Source organism: Jaculus jaculus, chromosome 5, assembly GCF_020740685.1.
Source record: "Jaculus jaculus isolate mJacJac1 chromosome 5, mJacJac1.mat.Y.cur, whole genome shotgun sequence".
NCBI lineage: Eukaryota > Metazoa > Chordata > Mammalia > Rodentia > Dipodidae > Jaculus > Jaculus jaculus.
This window is the reverse complement of record NC_059106.1, coordinates 76277754-76304656: the sequence shown is the minus strand read 5'-3', so window position 1 is coordinate 76304656 and position 26903 is coordinate 76277754. Positions and strand designations below refer to the sequence as shown.

At 40.8% G+C, this 26903-nt stretch overlaps 1 protein-coding gene across 2 annotated transcripts; it reads left to right on the top strand.

Annotated features, from left to right (window-relative positions):
• The first annotated feature begins 581 nt into the window (after window positions 1-581).
• On the top strand, window positions 582-10723 carry LOC123460871 (olfactory receptor 2A12-like). 2 transcript variants are annotated; one of them, XM_045150936.1, is made up of 2 exons: window positions 582-595; window positions 9796-10723. In XM_045150936.1, the coding sequence occupies exons 1-2, from the start codon at window positions 582-584 to the stop codon at window positions 10721-10723; spliced, it is 942 nt and encodes a 313-aa protein (XP_045006871.1). The 2 variants fall into 2 exon arrangements, with proteins under 2 accessions (XP_045006871.1, XP_045006869.1); XM_045150934.1 differs by lacking the exon at window positions 582-595 and having other exon boundaries at window positions 9776-10723.
• The last annotated feature ends 16180 nt before the right edge of the window (window positions 10724-26903 follow it).

Here is a 26903-nt window from a genome sequence, read left to right as displayed (position 1 = left end):
ACTGTCTTAAGGTGAAAAGGTAGAAAATGGTATTTCAAACAAATGGGCCTGGGAAACAAGCAGGTGGTGCTATCCTAATATCTGACAGGATGGACTTCCAATCAACATTAGTGAGGAAAGATAAAGAAGGTCACTTTATCTTGATTAAAGTTACACTCCAACAGGAGGGCATTACAATCTTAAATGTATATTCACCTAACATTGGGGTTCCCAATTTCATCAAACACTATTAGACTTAAGGTCACAGATAACACCAAACACAATTATAGTGGTGCCTTCAATACCCCACTCTCATCAATTGACAGGTCATTCTGGCAAAAAATAAACAAACATCTGGATTAAATGATGTCATGGAACAAATGGGCCTAACAGATAGCTACATAACATTCCATCCAAAGGCTGCATAATATACATTTTTCTCAGCAGCACATGGAACTTTTCCAAAATGGACCATATATTAGGACACAAAACAATCTTAACAAATACAGGAAAATTGAAATAATCCTTTGTACTGTATCTGGCCAGAATGGGATTAAACTACAAATCAGCAACAAGAAAAACTATAGCGCATACAGAAATTCATGGTGACTAAACAGTACACTATTGAATGATGAATGTGTTATTGAAGAAATCAAAAAGAAAATCAATAAAGTCATAGAATTAAATTATGGTAATAATACAACATACCAAAACCTTTGGTACACAATGAAGGCAGTCCTAAGAAGGAAATTTATAGCTCTAACTGCCTATATTAAGAAATTAGAGAGTTCCATAAACAAGTAAGTTACTGTTTCACCTTAAGACCTTGGAAAAAGAAGAACAAGGCAAACCAAATATCAGTTGATGGGAAGAAATAATAATAAAAAAAAAAAACTAGGGCAGAAATTAATGAAATAGGAGCCAGAAGAGCAATCCAAAGAATCAATAAAACAGAGTTGGTTCTTTGAAAGGATAAAGAAGATTGATAAGCCCTTAGTAAACCTGACCAGAAGAAAGAGAGAAGAGACAAAAATTGATAAAATTAGAGATGAAAAAGGTACCATTACAACAGACACCAAAAAAGTTCAGAAAATCACAAAGACATAATTGAAGAATATATACACCTCTGAATTTGAAGATCTGAAAGAAATGGATGATATCCTTGATTCATATAACCTACCAAAATTAAATCAAGATGAGATAAACCATTTAAATAGACCTATAATGAGCAAGGAGATTCAAGCAGTTATAAAAAGTCTCCTAACTAAAAAAAGTTCAGGCCCAATTGGATTAACTGGTGAATTTTACCAGACCTTCATGGAATAATTAACACCATTGCTTTTCAAACTTTTCCATAAAATAGAAAAGGAAGGAATTCTACCGAAGTCCTTCTACAAAGCCAGCATCACCCCAATACCAAAACCAGACAAAGAATAAAAAAAGAAAATTACAGATTAATCTCCCTCTTGAATATAGATGCAAGAATTCTCAACAAAATATTGGCAAACAGAATACAAGAATATATCAGGGCTGGAGAGATGGCTTAGTGGTTAAGCGCTTGCCTGTGAAGCCAAAGGACCCTGGTTCGAGGCTCGGTTCCCCAGGTCCCATGTTAGCCAGATGCACAAGGGGGTGCATGCGTCTGGAGTTCGTTTGCAGAGGCTAGAAGCCCTGGCGCGCCCATTCTCTCTATATATATATCTGTCTTTCTCTCTGTGTCTGTCACTCTCAAATAAATAAATAATAAAAAAATGTTAAAAACATCTGTTTAAAAAAAAAGAATATATCAGTAAGATTATTCACACCAATTAACTAGGCTTTATCCCAGTGATGCAGGGATGGTTCAACATATGCAAATCGATAAATGTATTACACTATATAAAGGACTGAAGGACAAAAATCACATGATAATCTCAATAGTTACAGAAAAGGCATTTAACAAAATCCAACATCCCTTCATGGTAAAAGTACTACAGAAACTTGGAATAGAAGGAACATATTTCAATATAAAAGCTATTTATAACAAACCTACAGCCAACATAATACTAAATGGGGAGAAACCTGAAGCTTTTACACTAAATTCAGGAAAAAGAGAAGGGTGTCCATGGTCCCCATTTTCTTCTAATATAGTACTGGAAGTCCTAGCTAGAGATATAAGGCAAAATATACTCATAAAAGGAATACAAATTGGCAAGGAAGATATCAAATTATCATTATTTGCAGATGGTATGTTTCTATACATAAAGGACCCTAAAGACTTTACCAGCCAACTGTTAGAGCTGATAAACACTTTAACCACATAGCAGGATACAAAATAAACACACATAAATAAATAGCTTTCCTATATACTAATAACAAACATGTGAAAGATGAAATCAGGGAATCTCTTCCATTCACCATTGCCTCAAAAAAAAAAAGTACTTTGGAATAAACCTAACCAAGGAAATGAAGGATCTCCACAATAAAAAAATTTAAAACACTCAAATGAGAAATTGCAGAAGGCACTAGGATATGGAAAGACATCCCATGTTCTTGGGTTGGAAGAATCAATATTGTAAAAATGTCAATTTTAACAAAAGCAACCTACATGTTTGATGCAATCCCCATTAAAATTCCAGTGGCATTCTTCACAGAAATAGAAAAAACAATCCACAAATGCATTTGGAAGCACAAAAAAAGCTCAAATAGCCAAAAAAAATTTAAGCAACAAAAATAAGGCTGGTGGTATCACCATAGTTGATTTTAAGCTATATTACTAAGTAATAGTAACAAAACCAGAATGGAACTGGCACAAAGACACGTAGATCAATAGAACAGAATAGAGGACCCTGATGTTAATCCAGGCAGCTACAGCCATCTGATTTTTGACAAAATGCCAAATAATTCATTGGAGAAAAGACAGCCTCTTCAACAAGTGGTGCTGGGAAAACTGGATTATCTATACATGGAAGGATGAAAATAGATCTTTGTGTTTCTCCATGTATAATAATCAAGTCCAAATGGATAGGGGTCCTTAATATCTGACCTGAAACTCTGAAACTGCTATAGGAGAAGGTAGAGGCAACCCTTCAACATATTGGCATAGGCAATGACTTTCTGAATATAACCCCAATTGCTCAGGAAATAAAATCACTGGTCAACCAATGGGATCTCATGAAATTATAAAGATTTTTATACAGGAAAGGACACTGTGAATAGAACAAAGAGACAAACTACAAAATTGGAGAAAATCTTTGCCAGCTATACATCTGACGCAGGATTAATTAATATCTAGAGTATACAAAGAACTCAAAAAACAGAACAATAAGAACTCCCCAAAAAACAATTAAAAATGGGCTATAGCACTACACAGAGTGTTCTTAAAGGAAGAAATACAGATGGCATATAAACATCTAAAAATGTGTTCTACATCCTTAGCCATCAGGAAAATGCGAATTAAAACTACTTTGAAGTTCCATCTCTCCCCTGTCAGAATGGCTATCATCAAGAAAACAAATTACAACAAATGTGGTGAGGATGTGGAAAAGGAGAACCCTTTTACACTGTTGGACTGTGGGTGGGAATGCAGTCTGATATAGCTATTGTGGAAATCAGTGCAGAAGTTCGTGAGACAGCTAAAAATAGACTTACCATATAACCCAGCTATAGCATTCCTAGGAGTATATTCTAATGACTTTTCTTACTACCTTAGAGATACTTGCACAACCATGTTTGTTGCTGCTCTTTTCACAATAGCTAGGAAATGTAACCAGCCTAGATGTCCCTCACCAAGTGAATGTCTAATAATGATATGGTACATTTACACAATGAAGTTCTATTTAGTGGTAAACAAAAATGAAATCATGAAATTTGCAGGGAAATGGATGAATCTGGAAAGGAGTAAACTAAGTGAGATAACCCAGGCCCAGAAAGCCAAACATCTCATGTTCTGTCTCATATGTGGATCCTACCTACAATTGTTTAGACTTGTGTGTAAGCTGGAACCAAAATTTGGTAGCAGAGGCTAGTATGCTACAAAAAGGCTATATGGGTGGGAGGAGGGGGAAGGACTTTAGGGGATGATATTGTATATATGTAAGTATAAGAATAGATTACAGGGAGAGGAATGGCCTAAGTGAGGCCCGGGAAAGAGATTGAGTAAGAAGTATGGGGTGGGAGGGTCAATCAAAATTCAAGATATTCTGAATAAGCATATGAAAGCCCACTGCTTTTTGGATAATTATACATCCAGAAGCCATAGATTGTTACTAGAATATTTTAAGTGCCAGGTATGGGATGCCTTCCAGTGAGTTTTTGGCCAGGGAGGTCACTGTTCCCTCCAAAACATTACAGGGTATTGCCAAGACCCTTGGTTTCCCTTGAGAAACATTTGGTAAGACCCTATTGCTGAAGACTTCACATGCCTGGGTGACAAGGTCACTGAGAAAACAAGCTGGTGCTAAACTGAAAGCTGGAAAAGGCTGTACTGTATGCAGACCTATGTGAGACAGGAGTCAGCAGTGGTGAAACTGGAAGCTTCAAGTTTAGTTAGACAGGCCAAATGACTGAATAGGTGCAAAAGTGGCATGTCTGCTTTAGGGGAAAGCCAACTGCTCTCAAATTGGACTGAAAGCCCATTCTGTCGGTGGGAATACATGCCTAGTACTGAAAACCTAATCAAAAGCCTATGGTACGGATATCATGAGCCTTAGGGGTATAAAGCCTCCTCTTGTATGGTTCAATGCATATACTATTCTCACCAAACTGTCCTGAAAGTGTTACATTTAATGTCATATTCATATATTAATGCTACCCTCAATTTTGGTTAGAGATGCTTCTCTTTGCAGATGGTGGTGACCACTGGGATGACCCAACAGGCAACATTCTGGTGAGAAGAACTGACAGAGGAGTGTCCAGCACTGAAACATCTCACATCCTCCAAGATTCAGGGTCCACTGTGGAAGAGGTGGCAGAAAGAATGAAAGAGCCAAAGGAAGGACATCACTCCTTACAATGCAACTTTCCAGACAAAAATTGGCCTCAATATCCACAACCTTGCAGTGCCTAGCAATACCTTCACAAGACATAATAGGAGAAAAAGATGATGACATCAAGATAAAAGAGAGGGTAAGAGAGACAGGAAGGGGATATGATAGAGAGTGGAGTTATGAAGGGGAAAGTAAGAGAAGGGAAGGAATTATCATGGTTTATTGTCTATAAATATAGATGTTGTCAATAAAAAAAAAGAAAGAGTCCAGGATGCCTGACTCCTGGACTCTGTTCACATTGAAAGATTAGGATCTCTGACTCCTGGGATTTGTTCACACTGAGAGATTAGGATGCCTGACTCCTGGGCTCTGTTCACATTGAGAGATCATGATCTCTGACTCCTGGGCTCTGTTCACATTGAGAGATCATGATCTCTGACTACTGGGCTTTATTCACACTGAGAGATCAGGATGCCTGACTCCTGGGCTTTATTCACACTGAGAGATCAGGATGCCTGACTCCTGGGCTTTGTTCACACTGAGAGATCAGGATGCCTGACTCCTGGGCTCTGTTCACATTGAGAGATCATGATCTCTGACTCCTGGGATTTGTTCACACTGAGAGATCAGGATCCCTGACTCCTGGGCTTTATTCACACTGAGAGATCAGGATGCCTGACTCCTGGGCTCTGTTCACATTGAGAGATCATGATCTCTGACTCCTGGGCTCTGTTCACATTGAGATATCAGGATCTCTGACTTCTGGGCTTTATTCACACTGAGATATCAGGATGCCTGACTCCTGGGCTCTGTTCACATTGAGAGATCATGATCTCTGACTCCTGGGATTTGTTCACACTGAGAGATCAGGATCCCTGACTCCTGGGCTTTATTCACACTGAGAGATCAGGATGCCTGACTCCTGGGCTCTGTTCACATTGAGAGATCATGATCTCTGACTCCTGGGCTCTGTTCACATTGAGATATCAGGATCTCTGACTTCTGGGCTTTATTCACACTGAGAGATCAGGATTCCTGAATCCTGGGCTTTGTTCACACTGAGAGATCAAGATCTCTGACTCCTGGCCCTTGTTCACATTGGGAGATCAGGAAGCCTGACTCTTGGACCTTATTCCACTTACATTACTCTCCAGTTACTCTCTCAACTAAAGGAGCTCCCTTTCCTTCCTGAAGTTCTAGTCCCCTTACAAGCTCAGATTTCCTTTGGGATATATATGTCCCTCCTCTGCAACATGATTGCATCTCTGCAGAGCCTCCTCCTGAGGAATAGGATCCCTCAGGAATGGAAGGCGCCTGTGGTGCTAGTTATCTCACTGAACCTTTGGGATCCTTTGATCCCTGATGCCCATGAGTCTCATTGACACTCCAATCAACATCACAGAGGGAGGTCCTAAGATTCAGAAGCTTCAGGAGAATGGCTGAAGTAAGAATCTCTTACAGTCCTATTTATGGACACTGGAACTGTCTAAGGCAGTTGCAGGACATTGGTATGGAGCAGGGAAGTGTACTTGACCTAGAGCATGGAAGGACTATAAGAAAGGGCTGAAGGACAAGCATGGGTACCAGAGAATACTACTCCTACCAGTTCCCTGCCAACCAGAGCTGTGGCACTTTGTTATCTGTGGATGGTGCTGGACTAGCAGCATCCAGTGAAGAAAGGTCTTTGGAGTAAGCAGAACAGGACCATGTCATATCATAGCTGCACAATATCAGGCAAGTTTCTCTCCATCTCAATTCTCTTTATTTTATAGAAAGATAGACTTTTTTAAAGCATGGGGATAAAATAATACAGCATTAATAACTACTGTTGTTTGAACACTATGCTTCAGGCCCAATATTAAACCACTTTATATGTGATATTTCAATTAGTCTTTACCAACATCTCTTGCAGTAGAGAAGAAGCTTATTTGAGGAAAATAAAATTCTCAAAGTATTCTCAGTCTGTTTCTCATCATTACATAACTAAATTTGTTCAGCTCACTTAGCAAATAGCAAAGAATTACACTTGGGGTAGGAGTCAATAATCTGACAGAAATCCTTAAGGAAGAAGAACTTGAAGTAGTTTTGAAGAAGAAAGTGATGGGAAACTATTGGACTAGGTGTCCTTCCTTGAAAATAAAATTTACCCTTGAGCCTTTGACATAAATGCATAGCCCCTTGCCTATGCTCTGTGACAAGAATTAAAAATAAAATAACTAGAAATGCAACAATTTTCTTCTTTAAGAAGTTCTACAGGCTAGTGTATGTATCAGCATGGATATATTTAGTAATAAAAGTACCTTCAAGGTGTGACCAGAGGTCACATGAAGGTCAAGTATGGTGAGAATCACAGAGGACTTCCATGATTAGAGTTTTACCAAGAGGAGAAAACAGGAAAATGCATTTCAGCAAGATTGCTATCAATGATAGTGATAATAGTAACAACTGATATTTATTGGTTTTGTGTTGTGTACATCTGAAAACTCATTAACTAGTCACAAAACCATCAGAATACATGTTAATCCCCTAGTTACAGATGATGGAATACAGGTTAATGACTTTCTCAACCCTGATTTTCTTTGCTCACAGAGCCTCTATTGTCTTCCTCACACACATTGCCTCATGGACCACAGCTTTCAGAAAGTACTCAGGGTTTTTGAAGAATAGTGAATGAATTGGTTTGTGTTTTTCTTGCATGTGTATATGTTTGTGCACATGCATGTGGAGGCCAGAGGTTGATGTTGGGTGTTTCTGGTTTTCCTTTTTTGGTTTTTCTAGGTAGTGTCTCATTCTAGTCCAGGCTGAACTGGAATTCTCTATGTAGTCTCACAGTGGCCTTGAACTCACAGAAATCCTCCTACCTCTGTCTCCTGAGTGCTGGGATTAAAGGTGTGAGCCACCATGCCAGTCTTAGGCAGGGTTTCTTGCTATAACTCACAAAAATCACTGATTCAGCTAGTTAAACTAGCCTGCTTGTTTCAGGGATCCTGTGTCCACCTCCCACATACCAGGATTACTGAAGGATGCCAGATGTACTTGGAATTTACTAGGGATTCAATATCCAGTCCTCCACTTTTATGGCAAGCACCTTATCCATTGAGCCATCGTCTAAGGGCCAAATTGATCTGTTTTGAGCTGCACTCAGAAAATCTTTCCTGGAAAGAGCCAGATAATAAACCTCTTAGGCTTTTTCAGGGCATATATAATCTCCATAACAACTTTTCAACTTCTGCTGGGAGGACAGAAACATGTACAGACCTAAATGAATAATTTTTCAATCATATTAAAATGCATAAAACAGTCTTAGCTACAAGCTATATGAAAACACGAGGATTCATTGTAAGTACAGGAAAGCAAAGGTAGAATGCCAGATTATGTTCCAGAAAGCATTTAGAGATGGAAAGTTCTCTAAGGACCTTTACTCAGGGGTATGGAATAGTCAGTTCTGCTTTCTGAGTGGTTGAAGGCTCCAAAGAAGAGGGTCTTGTTCTATCTTTCTAGGAATGTCCTGGGAACAGAATTCAGAGATGGTACCTGACCGCACTCTGTCTGCTCAGTGGACAGTGCCCCTGTGAGTTAAATGTACTTGCTACTTGGCAGCTTTTTAAATGGGCTATATTTCCTTACATTAGTTGTTAGAACATCCTCTCTCTGGGGGCTAATATGAAACTATAGACAAGAAAGCACAGAAAAGATGTTAGGCAGGCTGGGGCATGGCTCTTCCTTTGCCCTCCACCTGCCTCTTTTCTCAGACAGTGCTGAAGTGGAATCTGCTGAGGAACAAGAGCATATCCCTTCCTGGGTAGTGAGCACAGCCTTAAAGGAACTCTGTCACTGCAAAAATAAGACAGAAGAAACTTTAAACTACTTGTTTAAGTTTCAAGCTGCAGTTGACTAAGTTTGTACTCAATTTTTTTCTCAGCTTCCCTGATTCCTTGGTTACCACATTAGTTTGTTTTGGCTCTTCCACAAAGTTGAGGAAATACTGGAAAATCACCCCATAAAGTATATATTCCCTGAAAATTTTGTGGTATGGGGATTGAACTTGGGGCATTGTACATTCCTAATGAGAAATGTCTCCAGAAGATTCTCAGAATCCATGTTTTGGAGCCTCTGGATGGTTGTGTTAAAGAGACTTTAAAGTTGTTCAGGCTAATTTCCCATCCAAAGAAGGGCCAGATTGTGTTTGGAAATCTGCCAAGAGCCATAGAAATCCAAGAGAAAGCCCAAGGAGAATCAGCATGATGGGTAGCTCCCAAGGAGGCCAACGTCAGCACCAAGGATAGCTCCACAATCAGTAACACCACCACCTTCAGGGCAGACTCAGCTCCTTCATCCCAAGGTTTACAAATACATACTATATGCCAAACGTTCTTCTATAATCTGGTCATACACAGTGACTAAAGAACAGCCTTGGTAATTGAAATAACAACTTTAGGAAAAATGAAAGTCTAGACTATTTTAGCTTACTACAAAACATTTGTATTTTTGTAGCATCCTTAATTTTATTGGTGTATGCTGTGTAGGTTATGTGTGTACATATGTGCACAAGGCTGTGTGGATATGTTCTTCAAGATATGACTGCAATTCTGTCACATAAACATTGGATTTTTATCATGGATAACTAATTAGATAAGTCAACAATATTTATTAGAAGCCCTAATAAGTCCCTAAAGCTATATGAGACCCACTTGAATCAATTATTCTCTGGGTGTGGAGGCAGATTTTTTGACTTCAGCTCTTGTCTCTGTGGATCTCATATTGCATTCTAACATTGACAGTGCCAACCAGTCAGAAATATGTTCTCTTTTCTTCTCAGAAGGAAGGCCATGCACAGTCGAGGTTGGAGAAATCACAGCTCCGTAACTGAGTTTATCCTATTGGGCTTCTCTGGGAATCCTAGGATCAACTGGATCCTTTTCTTCTTCTTCCTCATCCTCTACTTGCTTACGGTTGTGGGCAACGGGCTCATTGTTGCCCTGATCAGAATAGATGCACGTCTCCACACACCCATGTACTTCTTCCTCAGTATCCTCTCCCTGCTGGATCTCAGTTATGCCACCACAACAGTGCCCCAGATGCTGGCTCATTTAGTAAGCAAGAATAAGACCATCTCTTATGTTGGGTGTGTCATCCAGATGTACATTTTTCTGACATTAGGCATCACTGAGACATGGATTTTTGCAGTTATGGCCTATGACAGATATGTTGCCATATGCTATCCGCTCCACTATGGGGTCCAGATGAGCCAAGCCCTGTGTATAATCCTGGTAGTCAGCTCTGCTCTTTGTGGTCTCACCTGTGCCCTTGTCTACACAGTCTTTGCAATGACCCTACCCTACTGTGGTCCAAATGAAATCAACCACTTCTTTTGTGAAATTCCGGCTGTCTTGAAGCTGGCCTGTGCAGATACATCCCTCAATGACCGAGTGGACTTCATCTTGGGTTTCATCTTGCTTCTAATCCCATTGTCCCTCATCTTGACATCATATGTTCATATTTTCATGTCCATTCTACGGATTCATTCCACCCAAGGGCAGATGAAGGCCTTCTCCACCTGTGCCTCACACATCACTGTGGTCACCATGTTCTGTATTCCATGTATGGTCATGTATATGAGGCCTGGCTCTGAAGCCTCCCCAGAGGATGACAAGAAGTTGGCCTTGTTCTACAATGTCATCTCTGCCTTTCTTAACCCCATTATTTACAGCCTCCGGAACAAAGATGTGAAGAGGGCGTTCCTCAGGTTAACTGGAATGGGTGAGGACACTCAGTAAGCCATGGACCATGACTGTCTGCAGTGCTTCTGGTCTCTGGTAGAACCATCTACAACTTCACCTAAGTTCTTGCAGTAAATGAACTGGGACTCCCAGGGTAAGGAAGATGCATAGGGGAAAAATATCTCTTACATTAATTTGCTAATGGAAATATTCATAAAGGACTCAGAGATGTGTTCAATGCTTAAGTACATCATTGACTTTCTGTGGCTTTGGAAATGTCACTGTGGCTTTAAAAAGTCACCTAAGTTCTCTAAAGTTTAATTTTCAAATGGTACACCTCATTCGTGACATTTCTTATGTCTAAATAATAATACTTAACATTATGTCTATGTAACAACAGACACTGTCTAAGTGATTTCTAAGTCCATTTTTTGTTTTCTTTTCTGGTTTTTTTTTTTTTGGTGGCAATGTTTTGCTCTCCCTTCCTTCCTTTTCTTTTATCATTTTCCTCCTTCTCTCCCTTCTTTCCTCTCTTCTTTTCCTCTCTTTCTCTTCTTCCCTCCTTTCCTCTCTCTTTCTTTCTTTCTTTCTTGTCCATTCTCACTATGTTGTTAAGGCTTGTCTTGAATTCACATGCTTAAGAAATCCTCCTTCCTCTGTCTCCTGGGTGGTTAAGAATGGAAATGTGTACCATGCTGCCCAGTGGATGTGTACTTAACACTTAGTTCATACAAAAACTCCAGAAGTAGGTGACTCCTTTATCCAAATAAAGAAACTGAAATACAAAACATTAAATAAATTTCCAAATGTCAACAAGCTAGAAAGTAACATAGCTGGAGTGTTAAACCCAGGGACTAGTTCCAAAGACCAGACTCTTATTTAGTATATTATTCACAATGCTCTTAAGCAGACAATAGAGAATTCTGAGGCTTATTTGAGATAATGAAGTCACTACTTCTAATGAAAGATGAGAAGGTTTAAGATTATCATCCTAAGGTCTCAGTACAGGTTCAGAACTTGAAGTCTAAGGTTCTCTTGGGAACTTGAGCTCTTCCTGACCAGCAAACTGTAGCCCAAGCACATAGAATGGTACATTGCCATATTCACTTGTCAAATGTTTGTTGAGGGATTTTAATCTTCCAGCTGAGTTTCTGAACTCTGTTTTCAAAACTTAACTGTTGTGAGACTCTCTCTGATTTCCCTTAAGTCAGTTTCAAGTATTTCTTCAAAGTACCCCAAGTTTGATTTATATGTGGAATGTTTTAGTTTCCAGAACTGACCTACCCTCCCTTTACTTCTGCCACTGGAGAGACAGTGGTAAGAACATTAAATCTTAGTCTTGGCTTTATTTGTTAAAATCTTAGAAGAAATACTACCAAGTTCTCCAGAATTCAGAGCTGTCCTACATAGCACAGAGATGATGACTATGTTTGGTTGTCTGTGCTAATAAACTTCAAATGGGAACAGGGTCTAAAATTTAAATAATTGAACATGTTATCATTATAGGATAATCATCTTCAAACTAAATATCTTATTCCAAATGCACATTGGATAGTTAATAGTAGCTTGTATTTATCAAATGCAGGTGTGAAGGTCAGATTTATTGTAAGACCAGGAGGTCTGGGTGGCATACTTGTGGTATAGCTGCTTGCACACGCAGGGTCAAGTCACACACACACACACACACACACACACACACACACACACTTAGTGTAACACAACCATGCTGCCAGCTGCCACATTAACAAGGAGCCAAATTATTCCCAGTGTTGTTAAAGCAAGTTAAATTTCTTCACTTCTAGTTTCAAGCAAATGTTAAATTGCTAGCCAAAAGGGACAGAAGTAGCTGGGCATGGTGCACGCCTTTAATCCCAGTACTAGCACTCGGGAGGCAGAGTTAGGAGGATCACCATGAGTTTGAGGCCACTCTGAGACTACATGGTGAATTCCAGGTCAGCCTGAGCTAGAGTGAGACCCTACCTCAGAAAAACAAACAAACAAACAAAGAAAAGGAGCACAAGTATCTTTCAATCAAGTACTCTTCACATGCCTGTCTGATGGGATTCAATGAACAAAATATTCCAATTTCTCTTAACTACTTTGAAAGAAATTTTATCTGCTAACCGAGAATCACCTAAATGTTAAAACAGAAGACTAATAAATGCTAAAAGTGTCCTTTGCCCATTAGTAACTTTCTCCAGCAGGTGAGAGGGGACCTGCCAGCCTAGGATGTGTTCAGTATTCCTCAAGCATTAAAGGAATGCAAGCCCTAAGAGGGACTTGCAACTGTGAGGAGGGAAGAAGTCTCCAGGGTCAGAATTTCCTGCCTGAAAGACACAGCCTCAAAGGAGGCAAGCCCTGGGGAAAGAGGGGCTTTGGCTTTCTGAAGAGAGAGAGAGGGAGAATTATCAAAGCTGTGTTTCTTGGGTGCTTATTAAGAAAATTGCTCAGAGGTCATTAGAAGGGCTGAGGGGAGCATCTGCTGAGATGACAGGAGCTTTCTTCTTAGCTTCCAGAGCATTAAAACCCCAGTACAGCCTCAGCCATGATCCCTTTGCTTTAGCCTCTATAGACTCTGCAGGTGCTTGCAAAGCCGAGTCATCTCAATACCCTGTTCCCTCGTTATCCTAACATCTCCTCACTTGTTCCTAAGGGTGTCATCCAGGTACTGGATTCAGGAAATTTCTTAACTACTTTCAGCCCAGATGAAAGTTTTAGCTTCTCCCAGAATTCTCAATACCACTGAGTAAGCCCTCAAGTCTGGCCTCAGAAACAAAATAAAATATCAAGCTGGAAGGAATCTTAAAGGGTACAAACTTTATGTTGGTCTGGAGTCCAATTGCTAAGAGTATTCAAATATATTTGCACAAAGTTATTTCAAATGCAAATGGCTTGGACTGTCCTTTCTCCCATTCATAGTAAAATATGTATACATATTGGAAGTGTTTGCTGTATAATTGGACTCAATAAAATGTTTAGAAGTTTAGTAGGTATGACCTTGAGTAGTTTCTTTAAATTATCTTTTTGGGCTCAATTTTTTTTTCTTTTGAGGTAGGGTCTCCCTCTAGCTCAGGCTGACCTGGAATTCACTATACCCAGCTAAGTTATGTTTTTATTTTTACTTGTTTATATTTTTTGGTTTTTCAAAGTAGGGTCTCACTCTAGCTCAGGCTGAACTGTAATTTGCTATGTAGTCTAAGGGTGGCCTTGAACTCTCGGTGATCCTCCTACCTCTGCCTCCCGAGTGCTGGGATTAAAGGCATGTGCCACTACACGTGGCTTAAATTATGGTTATAAAGAAAAAAAAAATAAAGCAAAAAGAACAAATCAAAATAAAACAAAAAACCATTCTTCTAATTGGGAATAGAAGGAAACCTCCTTACTCCAATAAAAGATATCTACTAAAGCGAATACACATAATGACAAAAGACAAGTACTTTCCCATTCAAGACAAGTCAGCACAAGGCAACAATGTTTGCTCTCATTACTTCTACCCAAAACAGTATTGGAAGGCCGAGCCAATGCTATAAAAGGAAGATCATAAAGAAAGAACAAAACCATGTGTATTTACTGAGAACCTAATTGTCTATGCAAAACTAAAATAAAATAAAAAGATTCTGGTTGAGGAGATGGTTCAGCAGTTAAAGGCACTTCCTTACAAAGCCTGCTGGCCCAAGTACAATTCCCCAGTACCCACATAAATCAAGATGCACAAAGTGTCACATGAGTCTGTAGTTGGTTTGCAACTGCAAGAGGGCCTGGTGCACCCATTCTTTCTTCCTCTACTCTTACAAATAAATAAATGTGATTCTATACTAAAACCTCCTAAAACTAATTAGCAAATTCAGCAATGTTGAAGGGCATAAACAAAACTCATAGGGTTCAACAAAAGCAATGCTTAGAAGGAAATTTTTAGCTGTAAATGCCTAAATTTTATACAGTAACTTTAAGAAAATAAATATAGGATAACACCAGGTATAATAGCTTATGCCTGTTATCCCAGTACTCCAGAGGCTGAGGCAGGGGGACAACGGATCATGTGAGGTCAGTATGGGGACATTGTGAGACCCTGAGATCTTGTCTCAGTAATAAATACAAATTAAAACCCTACTAAACTAGAATGAAGATCTGAGTGTAAATAAATGAAATATGGAAATTTGAGAAGAGGAATGATACAAAGATATTCACAAACATGTAGCAAGACTGGTTTAAGAGATACAGAAAAATCTATGACACAAGAGCCTGATTCTTAGATAACTATTCAATTTTTAAAAAAATCTTGTCCCACAAACAACTTTACTAAAAACTCCAACCCTAACAACTCTAAGGATAGCCACTCACTCCAGCCTGACAGTTCCCCATGCCTCAACACTTGCGGTTTCCTTGCTTTGCTATGATAAACTTCTTGCTGAATCTCCTCTGTGTCTGGCTTGAGTTTTTTCACCTGCAAGAATCCCCATCTGATATCAAATCCATCCCCACAATATTGAACCTGCTCCCACAAAACAGCATTAATCTATTCATGCGGGCTGAGTCCTCATGGCATAATTGTCTCTTAAAAGTCACATTTCTTTTTATTCTCAATTTTTACTTACATTTTCCATGGTTATAAAAAATGTCCCATGGTAATACCTTTCCAAAAGTCCCATTTCTTAATGCTGTTACAACGGCAAAATTTAACATGACCTTAAGAGGACAAACCATCATACCTTTGGAGCTAATCTGGCCATTTTGGCCTTAGAATCTCAATGCCAGTGCCCTCTCCTTCAGAAACTCGGTTTCTGTGTGCCCACTGTGCCTCTGTAAATACTGCCCCTGTTTGAAATGCACCTCATGCTATTTTTCTATTTGGTAAGTTCCCACTTATTATCCAGAGTCTGATGTAAGGTGATTACTTTTATAATATTTATTTTTATTTCTTTATTTAAAAGAGAGAGGAAGATGAAAGGGGAGAGAAAGAGAGAGAGAGAGGGAGAGAATGGGTACATCAAGGCCTCCAGCTGCTGGAAACAAATTCCAGATGCATGTACCACATTGTGCATCTGGCTTATGTGGGTCTTGGGGAATTGAACCTGGGTCCTTTGGCTTTATCAACAAGCACCTTAACTGCTAAGAAACCTCTCCAGCCCACAATGTGATTCTTGCATTGTCTTCATAGCCCCTGTCCTCAAGCAGAGATAATTGTCCTCACCACCTCTGTGCCTTGGACATCTCCCCACATTGTCCTTGCTGCAGTGTACTGATGAGTTCTGAGACCGTGAGTATCTCTCTAGAGGACAGAGCCATTTTTAGTTACCTTTGTATCACATGTAATGAAGTGAGTGCCAGTACATGTTTGCCAAATTTAATTGAACATACTAATAAGGGAGGGAATGATGAAATTTTATGTGGACTTTTGGAATACCATAGTACTGTGTGCAGCAGGTCCCATGAGCCTCTCCTCCAGTTTTCACAGATGATACTGAGCACAAGTCTTTTTCAGAGAGCTTTGGTGTGGCTCAGCATCCGTCACAACCCAGAGCGCTGGAGCTCTGCAATGACTATTACCAAAGACCAGAGACAAGAGTCGTCTATTCAGTGGCACCAATATTGGGCTCTAGTGGTAGTGATTTCAAATGGGAGAGAACTACTTCAGGCCTTGTGTATCATTTTATTCAAAGGGAATGTCCTCCCCCTCTGCTTTGAATGGACTCTGATAACAGTCATAAGTTATTTTCTGCATGCCCTATCCTATTCAAATAGCAGAGTGGGGAGATCACTGAGGAGATGTTGTATTACCTGATCCCTACTTACAAAAACAGACATCTTCATGTCCTATGAGCCTTCTGTGCCTTGGGATTCTCCAAGTCTCATCACAACCTTCCAAAGCCATGAGCACATATTTCACTTCTTTACCCTTACACATAAGGTCTCCACACTCAGGAACTCTAGATCTCCAAACCCAAGTTCTCTAATTCCAAGACCTCTTCCTATTCTGTCTTGAAGTCCAGTGGGGACAGATAGAGGAGTGTTAGCTGGAAGAAATCAAGTGGAGAATGAGGTCAAGCCTAAATTATATATATGGCTACATTTATTTCCTATTTTATCATATATAATCCCACAACTACCTTATATTCATATTGCCTCCCTTTGATGATGAGAAAACAGAGGTATATGAAGAATGATTGATTTCTGGTCTGCAATTACACTAAGTGCTAAAACTAGGATTAGATCTCACAGCTTCCAACTTTCCCTGTGGGAGTTTCTAGTCACCTCCTCTTGGCTCAGAATCCATGAAGGATCCCACTGTGTTGCTTGGTACATCATCCTTTCCCTGGGGAATCTCAAAGTATTTTTGGTCCACAAGATGTCATGACACAATGCAGACCAGTACTCAGGAAAAGAAGATGGGCAGGGTGGAGGGAGGCATTCTGGAAGTTGAGAGCAGAGAGAAAGCCCTACCTTGACCTGCTGTCCAGGGAATCCCTTTTAAGCCCCAGAGAAAGCACACTTGACATGCCTGTTCAGCCATCACCCCCGCACTTCTTAATCCATACCATGTCCATTTGCTGTTCACACCTCTGTTTCCACTGGATTTCAAGGCAAAATGGGAGGTTAGAAATAGAACCATGGGTTGAAAGAATTTAGGGCCCTCTGTATGTAGGGTTTGGATCCCAGGCTAAGGTGAAGAAATGTGCACTCGGGTTTTGGGAGGACCACACTAGGACATGGGGAATCCCACGGCACCAAACACTCATTAAGTAGCTTCCTGGTTTTTCTTCCCTGAGGATCAGCAGCACCAACATAAAGAGGGACTCAGAGGGATCCTGGCTCACCCTTCCCACAGGTCCCAGCACCAGGTAAGGAGGTAGGAAGAGGCAGAGGTAGGGAGAGGCAGAGGTAGGGGGAGGCAGAGGTCAGGGGAGGCAGAGATCAGGGAAGGCAGAAGTAGGGAGAGGCAGAAGTAGTTGCCTGAGATAAACAGTCTCATGGTCCCACCTGGTACCCCCACCTATTCATATCCCTCTTGTCTGCCTGAGCAACTGCCTACCTCCAACTCCTTTCCACTCATACTTCACCTTCCAAGCTCATCTCCTTGGCCTCTATCCTGCTCCATTGTTAATTTCTGTGGCTATCTACCTATCTACCTGTTGATTGTTCTTTTTCTCTCTACGTTTGCGTTTGTGTTCCTCAGCTGCAGTGGGGAAAAGTGGAAGAAGGTAAAGGCTGCTGCTAGGGAGCTGAAGCAGTTGGCCCTCCTCTGCATTCCAGTGACCAGGGTCTGGATGCTTGGGTTGGGATACGGGGCAAGCTAATGGTAGGAAAGGTAAAGACATGGGTCAGAAGTTACGGGGGTTCATAAAGAGCTTGCTGAATCTTTGGAAGAGTCAGGAGGCCGGAGGGAGACATTGGAACTGGAAAGAATTTGCACTCTCCCTGGGGTAGGAGAGAGAAGTAACTCTGACACTAACATCCTGTTATTTCTCTCTGGAATACTCCGAGGCCTGGAAAGGAGGTCATAATGTGGCTGGAGTTTCTCATGCACACATTCCTGGTCCTCGATTGATCTCTCTTCTACACTCTCCTCATTTTCTCCATTCTGAATCATATTCTGGTCATTTACAGAAAGGGCTACTGGTGATGTGACTACTAGTAAGACGACCTTAGTAGCCCAGGCCTCAGGTCCAGGGGAAGCAGGAGACAAGAGGAGAGAGGGGTGGCAAGATTTCTACTCTTCCAGCTGAAGTATGCTAGAGACTCTTGCTCCACCATGAGCAGGGATGGTCACAAAGCATCCACTGCATGTGGTCAGCTGGTTTTTGCTGATCCTTTCTTGGAGTCCAGAAGCTCACTACCTTTCTGGACAGTTGGTCTTATCTCCAGCCTGCATCCCAGAGTAGGTTGGTTGTATTGGACTGAAATCTGCCTTCTTGTTTAAAAAATTGATTAATTTATTTATTTGGAAGAGAAAAGAGGGAGAGAGTGAATGAAACAGAGCTTCCTGTTGCTGCAAATGAACTCCAGACGCATGCACCACTTTGTGAATCTAAATTTATGTGGGTACTGGGGAATCTAACCTGGCCCATAAGGCCTTGCAAGCAAGCACGTTTAATGGCTGAATCATCTCTCCAGCCTGAAATATGCCTTCCTGATGAAACTCCCAACTTCATCTCTTAGAGCCTCCAAGAATAAGACTCATTTGTGTCTCTACATGATTGACAGAGAGTTTTCCCTCAGGTTCCACAATGTTCTTTACCTTTAGTTCTGTAAGAGAAATACCCTTATTTGGTTCAAGTATTTCTTACACAATGTTATTTTTATACCTTTCTTCCTAGTTTGTTTCAACTGGATCTTAATATATGATCCAGGCATGATAATACTGTTCTACATGTGGCCTGGCTATAGCAGACACAGTCTATATTATCTCCCCTGATCTGTAATGAGCCTTTCACAATGGCATAGACTCATGTTGACTGTTTTGTCAGCTGATAATTCATGTTTATCTTGAAGAACTATTCCAAGGTTTTACATGTGGTGTGTGGTGGCCGGGAGGGTGGTATGTATGCATGTGTGTACAGACGTGTTCACAAGCACCTGGAGGCCAGAGGAGAACATCGAGTATACTCCTTTATCATGTATTTCTGTGAGATGGGTATTTTTCTGAATGTAGAGCTGCAGTGTTGGCTATCCCAGTGATTCTCTGCAGCCCTCAGGTTACAGACATGTGTGAGCACAGCCACCTTCATAGTGATTTTCAGATTTTATTTATATGGATGCGTTTAAGTTCTCAGTTATTTCACAACAAACTGCTGTCCAATCTGAGCTTGGTATAATTGCATCCACTTCATCCGTATCCCCCTCTCCTCTTTGTTTCCACTTGTAGCTGTCACTCATGAGAAGTGTTTCTACTATTGCTAGCTGCTCCCTCAGAGCCCTCTCTCCATTACTTTCTCTCTTTCCCTCTCTATATATGTGGGGGCACATGTAAGTGAGTATACATGTGTATTTGCATGTGGAGGCCAGAGGACAAACTCAGGTTTTATTTTTCAGGAACACCTCCACCTCTTTTTGAGACAGGGTTTCTCATTGACTTAGAACTCACCAGTTAGGTTATACTAGCTGATCAGTGAACCCTATGGGTCTGTGGTCTCTGTCTCCCCAGCACTGGGATATAGATTTTTTTTTTGGTTTTTTGAGGTAGGGTCTCACTCTAGTCCAAGCTGACCTAGAATTCACTATGTAGACTCAGGGTGGCCTCCAGCTCATGACAATCCTCCTACCTCTGCCTCCCAAGTGCTAGGATTAAAGGCATGCTCCACCATGCCCAGTTTCTGGGATATAGATATTTTATGTGAGTTCTGGGGATCAAAATCAGGTTCTTCTGCAGTAAATACTGAAAACCCCACTGAGGAAGCCCTCAGAGGAATGAAGCTTGGGGAGAGGAAACATTAGAGTATAACCTAATGAAAATATGACCAACATACAATATGTTCATACAGGAAAGATCAAGGTTAATCTTAAAACACCAGGTCCTTATGCTTGACAAGCAAGAACTTTCACTGACTGAGCTGTTTTCCAGTCTCTCTCCCTCTCTAGGGTCTTTTCTTTGGGTGTGCATATATTCTGAACTCTATTCCACCTTAGAAAAAAATGTCCTCCACCTTACACCCTGGTCTGGATATCTCACCTCACTGCTTCTCATTCTAGCCCAGAACCCACCTAAGTCTGAGTTCTGCCTTGAAAATACCCTCTCACATTCAGCTCACTAATAACTCCCACATTATTATACATTTTAGACAACTCTCTGTTTTTGCTCCTGTTTAATTCCTTTGTCACAGTTCTTCCCTCAGTTTGTGAGCCTTCCTGCCTCCATGGATGCTTTGGAGAGAGAGAGGAAAGGAGAGAGAGAGTATTGGTGCACCAGAGCCTCAGCTACTGAAATTGAAATCCAGATGCTTGTCCCACCTAGTGGACATGTACGACTTGTGCTTGCCTCACCTTTGTACATCTGGCTTACATGGAATCTGGAGAGTCAAACATGGCTCCTTAACCACTAAGCCATCTTTCTAGCCTGTGGATGCTTTCTTTAGCCCTGCCTCTGCCTCAGCTGATTTCTCAGTGTTGTTCTTGATCATCTGAGGTGTTGTTTTGGACTGTGCTCTATTGCTAAGAGGCTCATCCATTCTGTGTTTTCATTGCCCTCATGTGCTGACACTGGCAAGGTCCCTGCATTCTCAGGCTAAGTATCTAGCTCTTCAATGGCCAGATCCTCGAGGATCTTCTGTGGTTCAGACTTTGTGTGTCTTTAGTAGAACTATCACCTCCTTGACATTTCCTGCCACACCCCCTCTTCCTCCTTTCCTCCATCTACTTTCTATCTTATGAAATGGTTCTAATGATAACTTACATTCCCAAGATTGAAGCCTCAAGCTCATCCAGGTCTCTTGCTTTTCTCGCCTTCTGTGGCACTCAGTCCTTTGTACCACTAAGCCACTTTCCTTTGCCAATCTATAGTCATTTATTTCTTCCTCATGGTCTATAATATCAACCTTTTGTCTTTTCTTCACACCTCTCAAGCAATTGTCTTCCAATGTCTCTAACTTCTACCTAGGTAATATGTTTCTAAAACCTACACTTGAACAACATAGTTCTCTGCTTAAAACTCATCAGTGACTTCACCACATCCCAGAGGATTAAATCTGTACTCCTTAGCAACATAAACAATACTTTTGAGGCCTTTTTACTTCTAGATATTGGGCTCAATTTCCAAAAATCCCTTCTTTTTTTTCATTTTTTAATTAGTTTTCCATTCAGCAAATACAGGAAGTTTGGTACCATTATTAGGCTCATCTGTGACCTACCCCCCTCCCCACTGGCCCCTCCTTGTTGAGGTATATGGGTCATGCATTGTGGAGTTAGCCCACAGGTATTGGTACAATAAATGTCTCTGTATAACTTGACCCAACATGTGGCTCTGACATTCTTTCTGCCCCCTCTTTCACAAAATTTCCCTAAGCCATGTTGGGTTCATTTTTGGTCTGCTTCAGTGATGAGGTCTTGGGGGCCTCTGAGGCTCTGGCTCTCTGATTTGGTAGGAGTTGATTTTTCTCTGTGTTGGTCTCCTTCCCCCTTGTGCTGGTATCTGGTTCATCCAAAAAATCCTTTCTTAAAGTCCCTCTGAAGACTTTTTCCCTTACACTTCCTGGCTGCACAAAGCTCTCCCTTGGGTGCAGTCCTTTCCACAAGCTGCTCCTACTGCTCCATCTGTTTGCAAACCTCTTCTGTGAGTTCCTTGCTTGACTAATTCCTGTTCATCTTTGAAGATTCATATCTTGTGCTGCCCTAGGGGAAGGGGAAGTCTGACTCCAAAAGGCAAGCCAAGTGCTCCTTTTCTGAGCTCCCTAACACACTGTGCTTCTAACACAGCAGTGTGTCATGGAAGCCCATAATAGGCTGCCTGCCATTTGTTGTTTACCTGTCTTCTCATGGGTATGTGCTCTTTGAGAGAAGCGATCTTTATTCCCACATCCCTAGTGCTTAGCACAAAGCTATGAGTGGCAGCACCCATATCTGTCATGATCTAGATACATTCCAAAATGGTTTGTGCGTCTAATTCTCCATTTCCTTGACTAGACTGTAAGCTCCTTGATGGTTAGGAGCATACCTTGTTTTGTCTTTGTAACTTCAGTTGTAGAACAGGGTCTGGCCATTCCATGACTAACACCACGAGGGAGAACATTTGACACAAACCGTATGACTAAGCTCCCATCCTGTGCTAGTCTCAGCACTGGCTCTTTCATGATGATTGTATACTACTACTCATGGCACATTTTCCTCATAGGTAGAGAAGGAGATTGAGGCTCGATACTATTAAATTACCAGGCTGGAGGCCTCAGAGATGCCAAAGCAGCCTTTAAGCAAAGAAGACAGCTATTGTTTTGCCGTAAATAAAGTCAACTTTGAGTGTCAAGCAGGAAACCCTTCCCTTTAGGAGTGGGTAAGGGTTGGAGGAGTCATAATTGCCAAATAACTCCCACCTAGAGTAAGATATCAAAGTTTTCCAGAGGCCCAAAAATAACAAGCACAGACCCTAGTAAGACTTACCAAGAAATTTTTTATGTTCATGGACCCATATATTCCCCAACATTTCTGACTCAGTCAAGTTCTCTATCATAGACAAAAGTCACCAAAAGCAAATGCACTGGAGGAGGGGAGTGTTCAACTCTTCTTCATCCTACCCTGTTACTAGCACTAGGAGGTGGGGGATGAGCTCCAAGCAATATGCTGCACTAAACCAAAACATCAAGGGATCCAACTACAGAGAGAGTACCAGGCTGGACCTGCATGATGACTGAGCCTATTAAATCAACTCAGGTTGCCTAGGACAAGATGACTGAGGACTCCAAATCAGGATTGAGAACAGACCCAAAGAAGCATAGCCTTCAGACAAAAGAAAAATGACCCTGGGAATAGAGCTTAAGGATTGACCACTGCCCATACATTAGTGTCCAAGAGGTAGTGTGGATCCAAGAATATATGATTCTCATGGTCCCTAGAGAGATGAAGCCCTGCTGTGGTGTCCTCAGTACATAGGTATAGCATCACCCAAGTTTCATCATAGTGGCAAGGAGGTCATACTTGGTAACCAGACTGTTACCTTATGTATAGAATTGGAATGATAGTAACTATAGTAACAACCACCTTGTGGAATTGTTTTGAGAAGTTTAAATATGTAAAAATCTTAAAATATTGCCTTAACACATTGAATGCTCTGTATAAATATTTCCATTCAACTTCTTTCCCCTAATCCCACAGTTATCAAGCAGCTGAGATCCCAGAGAAAAGGGCCATTCTTCCTTGTAGCTAGCACTGCAAATGAAAAAGTTGGCATTTGCTTATATTTCAGTCTTCTTTGGATTTAGCTAGAAGCTCATGAACTCAGAGTCAGTAAGAGCTTAAAAAGTTATAATAACCACTCAAATGTTGTATTGAGGCCCTAACAACAACCAAACATAAGAGTTCATTCATATTCTCAAGAACTTTCAATAAAAATTTGTTAATAATAGTGGCTATTACAATGTCTGGTACAAGTAGATTCTGTAGTATTTGTTGGGTGTGGAAGCATGCCTGGACTCTCAGCACTCAGGATGCTGAGGCAGGAAGCTCACAAGTTTAAAGCAGCCTGGACTCTACATTGTAGGATCAAGGTCCCAAAACAAAAGAAAAAGAAGTTGATAACAGGAATTATAGGCTAAGAATGGCATAATTGTGCTGGTTTCTTGTACAAATTCCAAAACCCTACTCCCTTTGTTTGGGCTCCATAAGGTCCCTGATACCTTGAAGGATGCATACAGAAATTTTTCCATAGTATCTTAAGAAATTGTGCTGGTCATATTCAGTCTTTCGTACCAGAAATACAGGCCAACCTGCCTCAGAGAGAGTTTTCATAAGAAGACTTTATCCATTTTTTTTGTAGAATTTCCTTCACATTTTATCCTCCTCTTTCTACCTCCAAAAGACAAAAAGTGGGAAAGAAGGAATTTATAATGCTTTCTAATACCTGACATCCTATAGTTTATAAATAACCTCATGGGCTGGAGAGATGGCTTAGCAGTTAAGCGCTTGCCTGTGAAGCCTAGGATCCCGGTTTGAGGCTCGGTTCCCCAGGTCCCACGTTAGCCAGATGCACAAGGGGGCGCACGCGTCTGGAGTTCGTTTGCAGTGGCTGAAGCCCTGGCGCGCCCATTCTCTCTCTCTCCCTCGATCTGTCTTTCTCTCTGTGTCTGTCACTCTCAAATAAATAAATAAGCAAAAAATATTTAAAAAGAATAAATAACCTCAGATTTTTCCTCCTCCAGGTCTGGTTTAGAGTTTTGAAATTTCATGAGTCCTCAAGACGTAACAGTAGTGCTTCTAACTTAAAGTTTTGAAATTTCAAGACATTCAAAGAAATGCTGCCTTGATGAAACACCATAAGATCCTTCCTTTGAACACAAAAGAAACATAAAAACTATTCCTAGTCAACCTCTTTAATACTAGTTCACTGAAGCTTCATTTATTAACAGTCCTCAATAAAACAGTGATTGTTCCAATGCAGATGATACTGGATCAGCCAAAGTAGATGTCTTCGAAGGCAGTGGAAACTTGAGAAGGAAAGTGATGATGATTATGGTCCTAATGATAACTATGTAATGATGACTACAAGTGATACATGGAAGAGGAACATTTGGCTTCACAGTTCACAGCTGATAAAAGAGAATTTGCTGACCATGCCTTGAAAAGTGGTAAGGAAGGAGGACTTGAGGAGAAATGCCAGTAGTAATAGGAGACATAGCTGGAAGAAACCATATAGAAAAATTGGTTGATGTATTCAGGCATGGTGGTACACACCTTTAATCTCAGAACTTGTGAGTCAGAGGAAGGAGGATCACTCTGAGTTTGTGGCTACCCTGAGACTACATGGTGAATTCCAGGTCAGCCTGGGCTAGAGTGAGACCCGACCTTGAAAAACAAAACAACAACAAAAAATTGGTTGATACAAAAAGCCACCGGATCTCAAGGACAAATGGAAGAGTAGTGGAAATATTATAGAGGTTAGCCATGCTATGTAGCCTATATCAAGATGAGGGTAGTACATATTGAGGGAAGATATGAGGGCAATGGTATTTAATTATTCAGAGAACAGGTATGAATAAAGTAAGGATGGGGGAGAACTAGGACAGGTCCTAGAAGTAAGTGGGATACAGGAAACTTAGAATTCAGAATAAACAATATTCCAAGTGATTATGAAAATGTCCATTCAAGAATGCTCCTCCTCAGAAAAATGCATATTTGTCTAAAGAGATAAAGAAAAACATCATTACTGAAGCCATGTCCAGAAGATTATATCCTCTGAGGAAGACAAAACCAACGTCCAAGAGACAAGTGTTAGGGATTAAGAAAGGCTTTATTAGATAGGGAAAGACTGGAGAAGAGTGGCAGAGCGCTTGCCTAGCATGCCCACGGTTTTAGGTTCAGTCCTCAGAACCAGGGAAAAAAGGAGAAAAGAAGAGAGATTTTCCCAGAAATTACTTTCCCCACTTCAGGGAGACTGAGGGGTTACAGATACAGGATAGAGATAATGAGTGAAAGAGCTAGGCTGGTAAAGGAGAGCAATATTCATGGCTTGTTGGGGGTGGGTAGGTAGAGATCTCTAGAAGCTTGGGTGCCTCTCCCTACTCCTTTCATGATCTGGCATTTCTGGTCACAGTGGCTGGTAGTTGTCCTTAGCCTTGATGTGGAGTAAAACCATATTATATAGTTCAGGACAAAATTCCTCTCAAATTTTCCACTTGCCTATATTTAGAGCTTAGTAGGATCTGACCCAAAGAACACCAAGGAGACAGACTCAATAGGAAGACAGAGGTGGGGGCTTGAGAGATTGCTCAATGGTTAAAGATCCTTGCTTGAAAAGCTGATAGCCTGGGTTCAATTCCCCAGCACGCACATAAAGGTACATGTACAAAGCAGTGCATGTGTCTGGAGTTGGTTTATAATGGCAGGAGGCCCTGGTGTTCCCCTTTCTCTCTCTCTCTCTCTCTCTCTCTCTCTCTCTCTCTCTCTCTCTTTATGTCTCTCAGATAGATAGATGATAGGCAATAGATAGATAGAGCCAGACAAATAGACAAATAAAGAAATAAAGAGCTGTATGTAGATATGGCTTATGGGCTAAGGCACTTGCCTGTGGAGCCTAAGGACCCAGGTTTGTTTCCCCAGTATCGACATAAGCCAGATGCACATGGTGGCACATGCATCTGGAGTTCATTTGCAGTGGCTAAAGGCTCTGTTGTACCCATTCTCTCTCTCTCTCTCTTTCTCTTTCTCTCTCTCTTTATATATCTCAAATATAAATAAATAAATAAAATATTTAAAATATATCAAAAAAAGAAAAGACAGAGGTAACAAGCCTTCTCATCTCATTCTAATCATCCAGTAGACATCTATAGGCCAGAAAAAGTGGCCTTCAAACCCTTGTAAACTAACCTAAGTGACTGTTAGCATAATCCACATAACAGGTGTCACCAACTACAAACTTAGTGGGAAGCTAATAATGTACTCTTCAACCATGTGATCTCTAAAATAGTGATTTTTTAAAATCATTTAAGAACTAGAGATGCTAGAGGTTCCCCTCCACCCTTGGTCACACAGTTAGTGAAGAAATTTTGAATTACCTTAACTGTAGGAAAAAAGGTTTCAAAAAATAGCTTCACAAAGAGGA